This window comes from Chiloscyllium punctatum, chromosome 46, assembly GCF_047496795.1.
Source record: "Chiloscyllium punctatum isolate Juve2018m chromosome 46, sChiPun1.3, whole genome shotgun sequence".
NCBI lineage: Eukaryota > Metazoa > Chordata > Chondrichthyes > Orectolobiformes > Hemiscylliidae > Chiloscyllium > Chiloscyllium punctatum.
In genome coordinates, this window is record NC_092784.1 from 59,577,757 (window position 1) to 59,594,918 (window position 17,162).

The 17,162-nt window shown below is 39.1% G+C and overlaps 1 protein-coding gene across 1 annotated transcript in view; it reads right to left on the reverse strand.

Annotated features, from left to right (window-relative positions):
* Positions 1 to 17,162, reverse strand: part of LOC140468175 (voltage-dependent P/Q-type calcium channel subunit alpha-1A-like) — a 620,416-nt gene that overhangs the window by 116,097 nt on the left and 487,157 nt on the right. Inside the window, exons 30-34 of the mRNA XM_072564404.1 lie at positions 14,422 to 14,562; positions 11,882 to 12,083; positions 9,337 to 9,501; positions 5,225 to 5,335; positions 3,977 to 4,060 (exon numbers count right to left, since the gene is read on the reverse strand). Of these exons, the coding sequence (XP_072420505.1) occupies positions 3,977 to 4,060; positions 5,225 to 5,335; positions 9,337 to 9,501; positions 11,882 to 12,083; positions 14,422 to 14,562 (703 nt within the window). The remainder of the gene's footprint in view (positions 1 to 3,976; positions 4,061 to 5,224; positions 5,336 to 9,336; positions 9,502 to 11,881; positions 12,084 to 14,421; positions 14,563 to 17,162) is intronic.

Sequence of the window (17,162 nt, forward strand, 5' to 3'; positions counted from 1 at the left end):
CATACTATTGTGTCTGATAATACAGAGATCGTTAATAAACATTTGGTTTAGGTCCTAACACCCACTATTATAGCAAACTAATTCCCGTTGTAGTTCCTGGTTTCTGCACAACACTCAAGTGGTTGAACCAATCTTTCACTATTCAACAACGAGCAGGCATCCAGCAAAACATCCAAATTGGATTTTTTCCATCCACCACTTTTATGTGCAGAACAGTAATAATTGAACAGAAGTTTGGCAAACACCCTCTTTGTATCTACAAACCAAAGATAAAAACACCACAAGGCTATTTAAACACAATATCATTCTTAGACAATTATTATATGGTTCTTCACTTTCCCAAATATTTTTCTATTAAGGCACTAACTCTTTATGTTTAAGTCTTTCACCTGTAAGCTATAAGAGTACTTATGATGGAAAGAAAATGAGAACCCTAAAGTGTTTTGATCTAGAACAGTACATAACGGCGCTCTGTTTCTGCCATTCTCCTACGTTAAACAGAACCAGGCAAGTTTACTTCTTCCTCTTATAAAATACATTATTTTTCAAAGTTCGATATGTTAAATAATGTCTGTGGAATCAATAATTAGCTTTAAGAATGCTTGGAAAAGAGCATGCATCAATTGAAAGAGATCAATTGTACTTTTCTTGGATAATAAAAAATACTAGTCCATGTGATCTAGTGACATTTGATCTTGAAACAGTACCAACAGAAAGAAAGCTAAGCTATTGACATTAAGTTGCTAGACATAAAGGACAGCTTCAGGCATGAATGAAAACTACAAGAAGAAGAGTTGGAAGGTTAAGATGATCAGCACACAGATGCTGGCAAAAAAGAACACAGAGACACAACAAAAGCAGAATGGAGATTTCTTCTGAGGAGATGTCGTAAATCACTCACAGGAAAACGTTTGGTTTAGCAGAAAAGGAGACAGAAGTTCTTCTCAAGTGAGCTAAAGAGTTCTAAATCATGAAAAGCTGCGTAAATAATCTGGTGATACCTATTTCTTTCAGAGGTGGGCAAACCATGAACCACATAATCAGCTGTGCAATACATTGCATTGTATAGCCACATTTCATTTCCGTTGCTCACACCAGCATACCACAGCGTTTTTCTCAGGAAATGTTTTGCCAATTTGTTCTCATTGGTTTGTGCTGGACTGTCATAATAAAGAGAAAAAAAACCTGAATGATCTACATTCAAAACTGTGAAGGATAAAATTGGATTTAATTGTACGGTTCTGTGCATTTCTATCTGGTCTCTGACCAGATTTCAATCTCTTTAAATGAAACAGCTACAAAAATTTGCTGGGTGCATCCTTTCCTATACCAAGTCCTGTACACCCATCACTTCTATCATTGCTAACCTGAATAAAGCCTTAGTCCTCTAATGCCTCCAACTCAAGATACTTTATTTTGTGTTTAATTTCTTCTGTGGTCTCTCTTCTCCCTGTATTTCCTCTATTGCAATGCCAACTCATCAAATTTTGTGGTTTTAATTCTCTAGCTCATTCCCACTGTCCTTTTGCCCACCACCCCTTGCCTTACAGTACCTCAATTCTACATTCTGTGACTTTCTTTGTAAAATATGGAATTGATTGCAAAGAATTATCAATTTTATCCTGCATCACTGCTCTCTCCCCATAACCCTAGCTGTTGGGAAGGGAGTTCCAGGATTTTTACCCAGTAACAATGAAGGATTATAAATATCGTACCAAGTCAGGATGGTGTGTCACTTAGAGGGAAATTTGCAGGTTGTGATGTTTGCAATTGTCTGTGAGGTGCTCAAAGTCATCTGTTTGGAAGGTGTTGTTAAAGGAGCCTTAGTCTGGGGACATGAGTTCAAATCCCACATGGCAGTTGATTGGAATTTTAAATCAATTAATAAATGTGGAATTGAAACTTAATCATGGTCAGTCATGGTGACTTCCCTATTGGCCCTCACAAGGGTATCATAGTAATTATATGATAATAAATAACAAAAATGGAGGATTCAGCGATGATAATGCCATCATATATCAAAGGGAGATGGTTGGATTCTTTCTTGTGGAAGATGGTTGTTGCCTGGCACTTTGGTAGGATAAACATTACTTATCAATTATTAGCTCAAGCTTGAATATGTTCAGGTTTTACCTAATATAGAGTTGGAATGCTACAGTTTCTGAGGAGTAACAAATGTTGCTGAACATTAATCTTCCCATTTACAACCTTATTACTGAAGGAAGGTCATTGATAAAGCAGCCAAAAATTATTGGGTCTAGATGCTACCCTGAGGAACTCCTGCAATGAAGTCCTTGGACTGAGATGATGTCCTTCAACAACCTTAACCACCTTCCTCTGTGCCAGATAGTACTCTAATCAGTGATGATGTTCCCTCTTCATTTCTATTTATGTTAGTTTTATTGGTGTTCCTTAATGCCACACTATTTCAAATGCTACCTGGATATCCAGGGCAGTCACTTTCACCTCATGACTTCAGTGCTTCTGTTAATGTTTGGGCTAAGGCTGTAATGAGGTGAATAGCTGAGTGGTCCTAGTGGTACCCAAACTGAGCTTCAGTGAGCAGATTATTGCTGAGTACATGCCACTTAATAACACTGTCATTGACCTCTTCAATCATTTTGCAAATAGTCAAGAATAGAGTGATGTGGCAGAAATTGACTAGGTTGGACTTTTTGTCAACAAGATACATTTGGGCAATTTTCCATATTGCCAGGCACATGCCAATGAAATGGCTTGGCTAGTGACATGCCTAATTCTGGACCATATGTCTTTAGTAAATATGCCAGAATGTTTTCACGACCCATAGCCTTTGCAGAATCTAATGCCTTCAACTGTTTCTGGACATCATTTGGCGTGAATTAAATTGGTTTAAAACTGGCATCTGCAATGCCAGGCACATCAATAGAAGATTGACAGAAATGATCCACTTGGCACTTCTGGCTTAAGATGTTTGCAAATGCTTCAGCCTTGTCTTTTGCACTGATGTGCTGGACTCCTTCATCATTTAGGATGGGGATATTTGTGAACCCTCCTCCATTGATAGTAGTTTAAATGTCCTCCACCATTTAAGACTGAATGTGACAAGACTGCAGAGCTAAGATCAGATTCTGCTAGTTGTGGCATTCCTTAGCTTTGTCTATTGCAGCTGTTTCCATAGTTTGACATGCACGTACTTCTGTGTTTTAGCTTCATCATATTGATTTCTCATTTTTACGTATGCTTGGTGCAAGTCCTAGAATGTCTTATTGTACTCTTCTTTGTACCAGGGTTGATCCCCAGCTTGATTGCAATGCCAAACCCTCTATTTCTCATTTTTTTGATTAAATTCTGAGCCTCAGTCAAAAACAGAAATAGAGATACATGGGAAATGGGGCTATAAGGATTGATGTTATGAGGTTGGGACACAGATATATTAAATGTAGAGAAAAAGCATCTGACTGCACTGTACCTGATCAGGATATAATTGATACTGACACAGTGTACTTGAGTTCCATTTTTCCTTCCTCAGAGCTAATATACATCACTTCATCAACCTTATGATATCACCAAAAAAAATCATTTCACTCTGTTTTAAATATTTGTTTTCTTTAAAAGTGTTTTGCTGCTAATGTATAGTTTTGAAAAAAAGTTAAATAAGATGTAGTCACAAACAAAATAAAATAGAAATGATTACAAAATTCTGATGTGGAATCGAGCCCTTTCCTGTCAGAATGATCAAGCCATGGAACCCTCTCCTGACAGATAAGACAGGTTGATCTCTGAAACATTTTTAAAATGCGATTATGTGCCATGATGTGACCAGAACTACACAATAGGTACAGATGGAATTGCTTCAGGAAGACCTCAGGAATTATAACAACATTAGTGTGTCAGAAACAATCTGTCTCTTTCTTATCAAGACAGAAATTAAATTATTATTTATTAACTGCTACATCTAAGATGTTTAACGCGAACATTTTAAATGTATACTTACCCAAAATTCTGTCACTAATATATCAGTGACACTGCCCAGGACCGTGACAAAATCAAATACATTCCAAGCATCCTGAAAATAGTTCTGGAAAGCAAAAGGCAACACCATTAAAAATGTTAAATTCTGAAGTGATTTTCTCCCTCTTCCTGAGTGTGCTACCTTATATTGAGTTTTTGGTAATGCTAGTCCACCTGTGTCTTCCATACTAATTCTTTATGTGTTAGCTCAGCATCAATTAGTCACACAATCATGGTCATAGAGCTGTACAGCACAGAAACAGACCCTTCAGTCCAACTCGTTCATGCCAACCAGTTATCCTAAACTAATCTAGTCCCATTTGTCAGCATTTGGCCCATATCCCTCTAAACCCTTCCTACACATATACCCATCCAAATGCCTTTTAAATGATGTAATTGTACTAGCCTCCACCACTTTCTCTGGCAGCTCATGCTATACACCACCCTCTGCAAGAAAAGTTGCCCCTTAGGTCCTTTTAAATTTTTCCCCTCTCACCCTAAACCTATGTCCTGTAGTTCTGGACTCCCCCAACCTAGGGAAAGGACCTTATTCATATCCCTCATGATTTTATAAACCTTTACAAGATCACCCCTCAGCCTCCAATGCTCCAGGGAAAACAGCCCGAGCCTATTCAGCCTCACTCAAATCCTCCAAAGCCTGGCAACATCCTTGTAAATCTTTTCTGAACCCTCCCAATTACTGCAAAATTATTGGGACTCTAAGTAATTGTAGCAAAGCTAGATTTATCTCCAAGCAGACATCAATAAGCACACTTTACATCATAAATCACGGACCAGGAATGACAGTCTTGAATGATTTTTCTCTCCACCTTGATGGCCACTGTTGCTGCAGCCAAATGAAGTACATCAAGTGCTACCTTGAGTCAACTCACAGGATCACAGGAGGAATGCTACAATGGCTGCAATTTTCTTGAGCTGGGTAGGAATACAAGAAATTAATTGCTTTTCCATTCGCAGTCACTATCCAGTATTAATAGCTGGAAAGTGCATGCATTTAGACATTGAGGACAAGGTTGTGTCCACACACTTGAACGCTCTTCTAACACTTATGTCTACTCACATATCAAGAATAGCCACTTAGTTAAGCAGTGGAAGGTTTCCTGCACCTGTGGAACTGTAACCTGCAAGAGTCAATGCTTTCAGAAAGAGAGGGAGCAGGAAAAGATTTAGGGGAAAAATGTATAATATTAAGCCCATGCCATATACTCACCAAAATTCCAAAGGCAATAATTTTCAGGATACATTCGCATGAGAACAAAATGGTGAACACCATATTGAGATACTTTAGAACATCGTCATAAGATTGTGGCTGATCAGAAAACTAAACCAAGAAAAAGAAAATTTACTTATTAACAAAAGCAAAATACGGTGGATGCTGGAAATTTGAAATAAAAGAAAGAAATACTGGAGAAGTTCAGCAGGTCTGTCAGCATCTATGGATCGAGAAACAGAGTTAAAGTTTCAGGTCTGATATTACTTTTCTTCAGAACTGGAGGTTGGATCAGATTTGAAATATCAGCTGATTCTCTCCACAGTTGCTGCCAGATTTGCTGACATTCCCCAGCACTTTTTCTTTTAATTTACTTATTAATGTTGTGCTTCTACAATATTGGCAATGGAGGCAAGAGAGAAAGATCATTAAGGAATGTTAATTGGAAGACCATGGTATAAGTGAACTTATTCCATTTTTCAGGTTATCAATGCCGAATCAACTGGTAATTAAAGCATTCACAATAAACATTTACAGCACAAAGGAAGCCATTAAACTCATTGCTTCAGTACTCATTCTTCACTTGGACAATGTAAAATGAATCCAAGTGACCTGTATCTTTCTGAGTGTTGTATTTTTTTCCAGTACAAATATTTATCCATATGTCTTAAAAATGCTTTGTATTGTTCTTAAATCTCTACATTATGATAAAACATTTCATGCTCAGGCAATTCTGTAGAAATCAAACATTTTCTGACCTTGCCTCTCACATAGTTTTGAACTTTTAATTACTGACTCCTCAGCAATAAAAATAGAACACAGAACATACAACATTACAGTACAGGTCCTTCAGCCCTCAGTGTTGCACCAACTTGTGAAACCAATCTGAAGCTCATCTAACCTACATTATCAGCCAAATGCTTATCCAATGACCGTTTAAATGCCCTTAAAGTTGGCAAGTCTACTACTTTTGCAGGCAGGGCATTCCATACCCTTACTATTCTCGGAGTAAAGAACCTACCTTTGACATCTGTCCTATATCTATTACCCCTCAATTTAAAGCTATGTCGCCTCGTGTTAGCCATCACCATCTGAGGAAAAAGGCACTCACTGTCCACCCTCTCTAACCCTTTGATTATCTTGTATGTCTCTATTAAGTCACCTCTTATCTTTCTTCTCTCTAATGAAAAAAGCTTCAACTCCCTCAGCCTTTCATCATAAGACCTTTCCTCCATAGCAGGCAACATCATGGTAAATCTCCTCTGTACCGTTTTCAATGCTTCCATATCCTTCCACTTCAGAGTTGTGTACAGCTACAGCTACAGAAGTCTCCAAAACTCAATCCCCCTACCAATAAAACCTAACACACCATACACCTTCTTACCAACCCTATCAACCTGGGAGGCAAATTTCAGGGATCTATACACATGGACACCAAGATCTCTCTGTTGATCCACACTGCCAACAATCTTACCATTAGCTCAGTACTCTGTATTCCTGTTACTCCTTCCAAAGTCATTCACCTCACATTTTTCCACATTAAACTCCATCTTGCACCTCTCAGCCCAGCTTTGCAGCTTATTTATGTCCCTCTATAACCTGCAACATCAGCACTCCACCGACTTTAGTGTCATCCTCAAATTAACTAATCCATCCTTCTATACCCTCATCCAGGTCATTTATAAAAATGACAAACCGCAGTGGCCCCAAACTAATCCTTGCGGTACACCACTGGTAAATGAACTCCAGGATGAACATATCCCATCAACCACCACCCTTTGTCTTCTTTCAGCTAGCCAATTTCTGACCCAAACCGCGAAATCACCCTCAATCCCTTGCCTCTGTATTTTCTGCAATAGCCTACCGTGGGGAACCCTATCAAACGCCTTACTGAAATCCATATACACCACATCAACCGCTTTACCCTCATCCATCTGTTTGGTCACCCTCTCAAAGAACTCAATAAGGTTTTTGAGGCATGACTTACCCTTCACAAAACCATGTTGTCTATCCCTAAATCAACTTATTCCATTCTAGATGATTATAAATCCTATCTCTTATAACTCTTTCCAACACTTTACCCACAACCGAAGTAAGGCTTTCTGGTCTACAATTACCAGCGTTGTCTTGACTCCACTTCTTGAACAAGGGGACAATATTTGCTATCCTCCAGTTTTCTGGCACTGTTCCTGTAGATGGTGATTACATAAAGATCAAAGCCAAAGGCTTTACAATCTCCTCCTTAGCTTCCCAGAGATAGTCTTTTCTTAGAAACATTTATTTTCTAGTGCAAACAGGGAATTGATTAGCGACCAAGTGAATTCTCTGTATAAAGACATCTCTATTGAACACAGTCCTATTAACTATTGGAATCTATAATCTGTAATGTTATTTGTAAACCTGTGCAGATCTACTGAGAGGGAAAGAGAGAGAAAGTGTGTGTGTGTACGTGGGCCTGTGCTTGTGTGTGAACAAGTCTGTAAAATGTTGGGAGACTTCGTACGGAGAGTCAAAAGTGTGGAGGATGCTCAGTCTTTACCCAAGTTAAAGAGAAAGACACAGATAGGCAAAGAGACACAGTCATACAGCTGTACAGCACGGAAACACACCTTTTGGTCAAACTTATCCATATTCAAAATTAATCAAGTCCCATTTGACAGCATTTGACCAATATTTCTCTAAACCCTTCCTCTTCATATACCCATCCAGATGTCTTTTAAATGCTGTAATTGTACCAGCTTTTACCACTTCCTCTAGCAGCTCATTCTGTACATGCACCATTCTCTGCATGAAAAAGTTGCCCCTTAGGTCCCTTTTAAATCTTTCCCCTCTCAACTTAAACCTCTGCCTTGTTTGGACCCCCATACCTTGGGTCTAAGACCTTGGCTATTCACCTTATCCATGTTCCTCATGATTATATAAACTTCTTTAACTTCGATATGATTATTTACAGAACAGTCAGCCAGCAAACAACATCAGGGAATGTAATGTAGCTTAGCTCACTGAATTCATCACGGTGACCAGTGATTGATCAAGTTGCATGTATGGAACTGTCCAGTTGTTTTAGAGCCATACAGCACAGAAAAGGCCCTTCAGCCCATTGAGGCTGTGCTGACCATTCTCTACCAATCCCAGTCAGGGTGTTGCATTGTGGAATACACACTGCCCTTTTTTTCCAGTATGAATTCGTGTACAAAGTGTAGAGCATTGCGAATGTGTAATCAGTGCCTCCATGCTCACTTGCCTTTCTTCACGTGAATTGTAAGTGCAGAGTTCTTATTCATACCAATGCATAATATGCACAGAGATAGAGTTTTTTTTAACAATGGAATTAAAGATACATGCATTAAAAATAAGCTAGACTAGGAGACTGAACAATAATTACTAATATCTTTAATTGAATCAATGGATTTCCATCTACATTATTCTCTAAGACAGCTATTGGCAGAAGTAGAAATCACAATATACAAGTTGCTACTGTTCAGCTTCATTGCCAAATAGATAAAATGCAATAAGTACTGAAACATATAAAGGAATATATGAAATGGGATCATCATAGGGTGGACTGGAATTATGTTAAGCTGTATTTTTTTAAAAATTCATTCACAGGTTGTGGACATTGTTGGTATTTTTTACCCATCCCAGTACAATTGAGTGGCTTACTAGTCATTCCAGAGAACAGTTAAAAGTCAACAAAACTGGTCACATATTATGTTGTACTAGCAGCTTTTTAAGATTTGTTCATGGCTCATCCTTAATTACTCAGGGGGCAGTCAAGAGTCAACAACATTGCTGTGGGTCTGGAGTCACATGTAGGCCAGATGAAATTCACCATCTGCAAGGGTGGGATTTGATCCCATGACCTCAGAACATTAGCCTGTGGTTCTGGATTTCAAGTCTAGTAACATTACCACTATGCCACTGCCTCCCCATAGCTGAGAGGGTATAGGGGAGATCAATGACACCCCGTTTAGAGGTGACATTCTTTAGTATTGATAGTTGGTTGGAGAAGTGTGGCAGTAACACAGCAAGGGGCAATAATGCCGAAGCACAAATGGTTAAAAGCTGAATGGAGAGACAGAAAATCAAAGTTTGGAAATCTGCTTACTGACCTTCATCATTAGCACCACAGTATTGAGTGCAATCATAGCCATAATGGTGTACTCAAATGGGGGTGACACCACAAATTGCCACATTTTGTACTGAAAGGTTTGTTTGTTCTGTGGCATATGACGCGTCAAGGGCTTGGCACTGATAGCAAAGTCAATGCATGCTCTCTGCAAGAGACAAGATTATAAAGGTCAATGCAACAAAACAAACTCAAAATTGAATACAAAATACTTAAAAACAAAATACTTATTTTCTCTCTGAGCCATTATTCTCATCAGCCGTACAGATTAGTTGCTATCCCCACTGCAATCTCTACTGTGCTCTCTATGAACAATTGTGTACATTTTTTCTGCTAACAAGGATCTGAATTGAGATTGTCCCAAATTTATCAAAGTAAAAACTTTACATGAGCAACATACATACAATCACACAAATTAGGAGCATAAATATCCATTCAGCCCCCTAAGCATGCATCACCATTCAATAATGTCACGGCTGACCCGCTTATGTTTTGACTTCCATATTCCCAGCTATCACACTCCTATTCTCATCTTTAAATCACTGTTTAGCAATAATCTATCTACCTCTGCTGCGGAAATTATCAATGACTCCTCCCCAAATGCCTTCTGATAGAGATTTCCAAAGTCATACAATTCTCTGAAAGAAACAAATTTTCTTTCATCTCTATCCTAAAAGGATGACTCAGAATTTTTAAAGTGCCCCAAGTTCTTGTCTCACCCACAAGACGTAGCATCATTTTTACATTCGCCTTGACAAGATTTTTCAGGGTCTTATACTCTTAAATCAAGGCACTCATCATTCTTCTAAACTCCAGTGAAAACAAGTCTAATCTAACCTTTCCTCAAAAATTAACTTGCTTATTCCAGGCATCAATCTAGTAAACTTCCTCTGAACTACGTGCAATGCATTTACATCTTTCCAAAATGCACAAGTTATTTGAGACCTTTTCTGACCAATGCCCTACAGAACTGAAGCAAATCATTCTTACTTTTAAGTTCAATTCTTTCATAATAATAGTGAGCATTCCACTAGGCCTCTGAATTACTTGTGTGCATGCATACTAACTTTTAGTGATTCATGCAGTTGAACACCTAGGTCTCTTTGCATTTTGTAATTCTCCAGTCTTTCTTCATTCAAGAAATACTCTATTTTTCATTCTTCCTACCAAAGTGAACAACTTCATATTTTCCCATGTTATCCTCCATCTGCCACATTGTTGTCCATTCATTCAATCTACTTTTATTGTTTTGCAACTTCCTTATGTACTCTTAACAACAGAACTATCTTTCTTTGTGCCATCTGTAAGTTTAGTCACAATGTCCTTGCTCCCCCTTAGCTAAGTTATTGATATAAAATGTATAAAAAGGAGGCACCTGACTCCCATAGGACTCTTCTTGTCACAACCAATCAATTGGAGAAAAATTCACTTAACTTTAATCTATATTTTTAACAGTCAACTAACCTTTTATCTATGTTAATATGTTACCTACCCACTATACCATAAGCTCCTACGTAGTGCAATAACCTTTGATGTGGCATATTCTAAAATGCCTTCTGGAAATCCAAATTTAGTATGTATACGAGCATCCCATTATCGACAGCCTTTGCCCACCTATCGGCATCCCACCTACCTTTCCCCTAGCCCCATACCCCTCAACCTATTTATTTCTCAGCCCCCTTCCCCGTCCCAAGTCCTGATGATGGGTAATGCCCAAAATGCTGACTCTCTTGCTCCTCAGATTATTTTGAGAGGACTTGAGTATAAAAGCAGGGACAAAATTCTGAGGCTCTATTAGGCTCTGGTCAGACCACACTTGGAGTATTGTGCACAGATTTGGGCCCCATACCTCAGGAAGGATGTACTAGCCCCGGACCATGTTCAGTGAAGATTCATGAGACTAGTCCCAGGAATGAAAAGCTTAATATACGAGGTATGTTTGAGGATTCTGGCTTTATACTTGATGGAGTTTAGAAGGATGAGGGGGATCTAATTGAAACTTACAGAATATTGAATGGCATGGACAGAGTAGATGTAGGGAAGATGTTTCCATTGGTAGGAGACTAGGATCTTTCCTCATTTCTGAAGAAGGGTTCATGCCCGAAACGTCGATTCTCCTGTTCCTTGGATGCTGCCTGACATGCTGCACTTTTCCAGCAACACATTTTCAGCTCTGATCTCCAGCATTTGCAGTCCTCACTTTCTCCTCCTTGAGAAACTTATCAGCCATGATTGAATGGCGAAGCAGACTTGATGGGCTGAATGGTCTAATTTCTGCTCCCATGTCTTATGGCTAGCAGCAAGAATTTCCAAATTAGGAACTGAGTATGTTCGGTGCAAATTAAAGATCCTTTCACCATACCCCAATAATGACAGCAGAAGCTGTACTACTCAGTTTGGGATTTCTTTCTTTCTCTGTTACAATGTCCACCATTTGTCAGGAAACATTAGTTATTTTTTGTCTCACATAATTAATTCCTGACCACACATTAGTTGGCTTAGTTTGCCATTTGACCTACAACACAAACCTCATTTTTTTCCAGACTGTAGTCCTCCATCATTTTATCCCCCTGTTCTTGGAAAGTGATGATAATCAAGGCCACAAAGATGTTAACAAAGAAGAAAGGGAAGACAACAAAGTAGACAACATAAAAAATAGACATCTCCATCCTGTAGCCAGGGCTGGGTCCTTGATTCTCATAGGTAGCATCTACTGAATGTTTCAGTACGCTGTGAAAGAAAAACAAAAACTCATCATCAGAAGTAGAACTAAGCAGGTGCTTTTTACTCTCCGTTTATGTAATCATGCACTGTCCTGAGATTAACTGAGGAAGTTGTAACATATTACTTCAATATGGAACATTCCATTGAACTGTAGAAAGTGATTTGGATTAGACTTTCTCAGAACTGGATAGAGAAGATTGAGAGAAACTGTTCCCACTCATAAAAGGAACAAGAACTAGAGGACATAGATTTAAATTGATCTGCAAAATAAGCAAGGGGAAAGTGAGGGAAAAGCTATTTATGCAATAAGTACTTTGGGTATGGAATGCACTGCCCGGAAATGTGGAGGAGACAGGTTCAATTGAAACACTCATGAGGGCATTGGATAGTTATTTAGATAAAATAATGTACAAGAGTCTGGGGAAAAACCAGGAGATTTGCACTAGGTAGTGATGCTCTTTTAACGAGTTGGTGCAAGCACAATGGGCCAAACGGCCTTCTTCTGTGATGTAACAACTCTGGGTATACTTTTGCTTGCTGAGCTGGAAGGTTCATTTTCAGATATTTCATCACCATACGAGGTAACATCATCAGTGTGCCTCTGGTTGAATCACTGATGGCATGGCTGGCTTTCTATTTATGCGTTTAGGTTTCTTTGGGCTGGTGATGTCATTTCTTGTTGTAGGCATCATTTCCTGCAGTGATGTCGTTTCCTGTTTTTGGAATTACATCACCAACCCAAAGAAACCTAAACACATAAACAAAGAGGCGGCCATGCCAGAGGCACACTGATGATGTTACCTAGAATGGTAAACGAACCTCCCAGCTCAGCGAACAAACGTATATCCAGAACCTCAACTTGAGCTACAAATCTTCTCAAAACATGTAACAATTCTGCAATACCCTTTTTAAGGGAAGAATAGTAAATCAATGTGAAGGATGTCAATGGTGGGGATATGGTTCTTAGATTTTTGACATAATGCTTGTGTGCAAGTATCTTAAAGTCACATGAATTAGCTGCAAAGTAAAGCTCTCTTCATTGATATTCATGCATTTATCAAGCACACACTTTTTGGCAGGTACAACAAAGCAAGATACAGGTAAATTCAATCTACTGTACCTCAACAAAATAATTAAATCCTAACTTTAAAACAGTCCACCCATGTATCTATGGTTACATTTCTTTTATTAGTTACACTTTTAGTATTGTCAAGTGGATTGCCAAATTCAATTACCGATCTCCTGAGACTATCTGAAGCTGCATCCTGCCCCATTTAAACAACTTCTTTCAAAAAAACCCTCCTGTTCTAGTGCCAACAATATTAACATGGGAGATAAGTAAGATGAGCATCACATTTAAAAGTTGTCCTATATCCTCATTCACAAAATAGTTCTAAAGATATCATTTTGTTATCAGGTAATTGGTGCCTTTCTCAGGCCACTGATTTGAACTCTACCAGTTTTGTATACACACAATGATGAGAAAACATGCAGAATTACTAGTAAGACTGATTTGTACCAATAGAAGGTCCTAAATAGATATATCGGCCTTCAGAACCAGTTGGTTGACTGGGTCATTTTGGGCTACTCGACATTAGAGAATACTATCATATACTCGGTACATTTCTCTTTTAAGGTCTAACAATAGATTTTAAAATCCAACCTGCAGGAATGTAGTAACTTGTAGCTAAAAGTTCCATTAAAGTCTCAAGCTGAAATCACATTACTGCTACCATGGCACACCAGAGTGCTGCTATTGAACTATGTTTCCCAGTTAGTTTTCTTCCATCCATGAAACCATTGTTATTTTGTTTGTCTGTGTCTGTGTATGTAGAGGTTTAACAGTCAGGTAAATTCTGGACTTTGTGTGTTTTGATTAAATCATTAAGTTGTGAAGCAACTCCAGGAGTAGTGGGTTGTGACAGAGTTTGGATAAATGTCCACATGCGCATTTCTGCATTACAAATGTCTACTGCTATTCACTAATCAAGGCAATAGTAAAATACTTAGTGAGTAAACAACTCTGCTTTCTATTTCATCATTTTACCAAAAAATGCACAGTCAAGTCTCAAGTGTACACTGTTCAAAAGTGTATTATCTGTTCAATGATGGCCCATATTCAGATTCATATATAATGCATAATGTACTAGACAATTTTGATGTAGACAATATGTAGGTTGGTTATTTGATTATATGGAACATCATATTCGATCCTAATACCTTTTTCCTCTCTCATATTCATACACTAGAAACACTAGATTTTAATGAAATTTCATAAAATATTAAACTGATAGGTAAAATAAACAAAAGGTTGACTGTAGTTGTGTTTAACAATAAAACATACTCTGGCCAGCCCTCTCCAGTTGACACAGTGAAGAGAGTCAGTAGAGCCCAGAGCACATTATCGTAATGGAACTCATATCGTTTCCACTCCCGCTTCTGTGCCTTAATATCACTTTCCTTCATGTACACCAAGTACTGTCCTCTAAAACAGAAAAGGGACAAGAAAAAAGAAAAAAGAAAATTAAAACACAGATTTGTATTTGTATATCTCCTTAAAAATCTCAGAAAAAAGTTCAAAGCATTTCAAAAACAAAAATTACTTTGGAATGCCGTTACCAATGTTACACAGGTTAATGCCACGCAGCACCAGATACCTGGTTTCGATTCCACTTTTGGGTCACTGTCTATGTGGAGTTTGTACATTCTCTCAAACACTACACTAATTTCTAAGCTTAGATTTGGGTTTAAGTCTGGAATATAGGATAGTCACACAACCTTCTGAGTCAGACAAGAGTGCACCAACTGAGCCAAGCTGACCTCAGATAAAAGTACGTGCAAAACTTCATTTATCTCCTTCCAGTTGTGTGAAACTTTCCTTCCTGTCTTCTCCAATAGCCTTCAGGCAGTCATGCAAAGGCAAATTACTGCAGATGTTGAAGATGTGAAATAATATAACTTGCTAAAAATGTTCAGCATGCAATAGCAGCATCCAAACAGGGGGTGCATTAAATGGTGGAATATTTGCACATTATGAGTGGCAATGATGAGAAACTTGTGAAATTATAGTGAGAATGAAAATGTTCAGATTCCCAAGGAGAAAACAAATTGAATTTTCCACTTAAGGTTCAAGTAGGGTGTTCTGATTCTTACTAATGAGCTGCAACACCTTATTTTTATTAATTTGTGTTTCCTCATTTGCCCTCCTTCATCAAGAAACTAGAAGACCCGAACTGCTGATATGCAAGTTAGAGAAATTACCTGATGCCATAGCTCACCACTTGGTTCTCTGGACCTTCATCTAGCTCCACCATCACCACTACTTCCCTGTATGCTCTGTGGACACTATGATCTTTTATCCTTCCTCCATCCAAGGGACATCACCAAATCACTAGTCTCACCATATCATCATCATGGTTGATCTCACAACAACTCACACACCTCTTCAGCCTTTCAGGACATCACTTCACAGCTCAGTGACAGTTATGCCTTGCATGCTTCTGCCAGGTTGCTTTGTGCACATGGACATGCACACCTTATGTATCAATACAGGACGCATCTAATGATTATTAGCTTACCTTCTTCGCACTCACTAACTTTGCACTGACTTGGAGGCTTTCAGATTCTCTGGCTTGCATTGATTTTTTTGTACACAGGCTCCTGAGCCATGACTAACAGGTTGCCAGCCTTTCTGGCTAGCATTGCTGTTTAACAGAAGCAGGGACAGGTAGTTTGTCATGTTTCAGAACACTGAACAGTCAATGAGGAATATGATGATGGACAGGGGTGGAGGTGGGGTGCAGGTGGGGTGCGATGGTGGAGGAGTTGGAAGGGTTGAAGAATTATCATTACTCTCAGGCAGAGCCTAAAGCTCATGAGGACGCAAACTCAAAATCTTGCTATGTTTGTACCTAACTTACCTGTACAATTACAAGACAAAAACACATTCTTACATCTAATTCTAGGCATGCAATTATATCATCTGAGATGTTCAAGGGTGACTTTTGTTTTGCAAGAGGGTGCGGTTACAATACAAGTGTGACATCACTTAACTCGGCAATAGCAGGAACAGGGTCCCATGGTGACGGCAATAGCAGGAACAGGATTCCCGTGGTGGCGGCAATAGCAGGAACAGGGTTCCCATGGTGACGGCAATAGCAGGAACAGGGTTCCCGTGGTGACCCAGTTCCTGCTTCTGCCGCCAGCCCAGTCTGCCTGCTCTTGCTGTGCTTTTATTTAAAATTAATAAAGTTTTTATGGGACCTTGAGCTCTTGTTTGGATAATCCAAAATTTGGATAATTAATGTTTGGATAACCAAGGTTTTTCTGTACATTAATGGACGTGAGGTTGAGAGGCTGGAGAGTATCCTCAGAGTGATGATTACTGACAACCTGTCCTAGACGTACCAGGCAGATACAACAATCAAGGAGGCACAACCTCACCTCTTCTTCCTTCGGCAGCTCAGCAAATTTCACACATCTATGAAGACCCTTGCCAACTTCTACAGATGCGCCATTGAAAGCATACTGTTCAGGTGCAGATCGGCCTGGTACAGCAACTGCTCTGCTCAGGACCGTAAGAAACTACAGAAGTTGGTGTGCACAGCCCAGACCATCACGGAAGCCAACCTTCCAATCCATGGACTCCATTTACACGGTTTCTGGCTGCGGAAAGGCTGCCAACATCATCAAAGACCCATTGCACCCTGGTAATGATCTCCTACAACCTCTTCCATCAGGCAGAAGATACAGAAGCCTGAACACATGCACCAGCAGATTGATGAATGGACTCTCTAGTCTCAAGTAATGCTGATCTTGTTAATGTTGATCTCGCTTAGCGCACACCCTGTGCAGTGTAACCCTACGCTTCTGTCTAAGTCTTTTTACAACCTCTGATCTGTACATCCTTGTTTACTATGATCTGCCTTTACTGCTCATAAACAAAGCTTTTCACCACACTTCGGTGCAATGAGAATAAATCAGTGAGTTGGCCTTCATAGCCTTCTATGAATTCCAGAGATTCACTACCCTCTGAATGAAGAACTTTCTCTCCATCTCAGTCTGCAATGGTCTTAGACTGCAAGT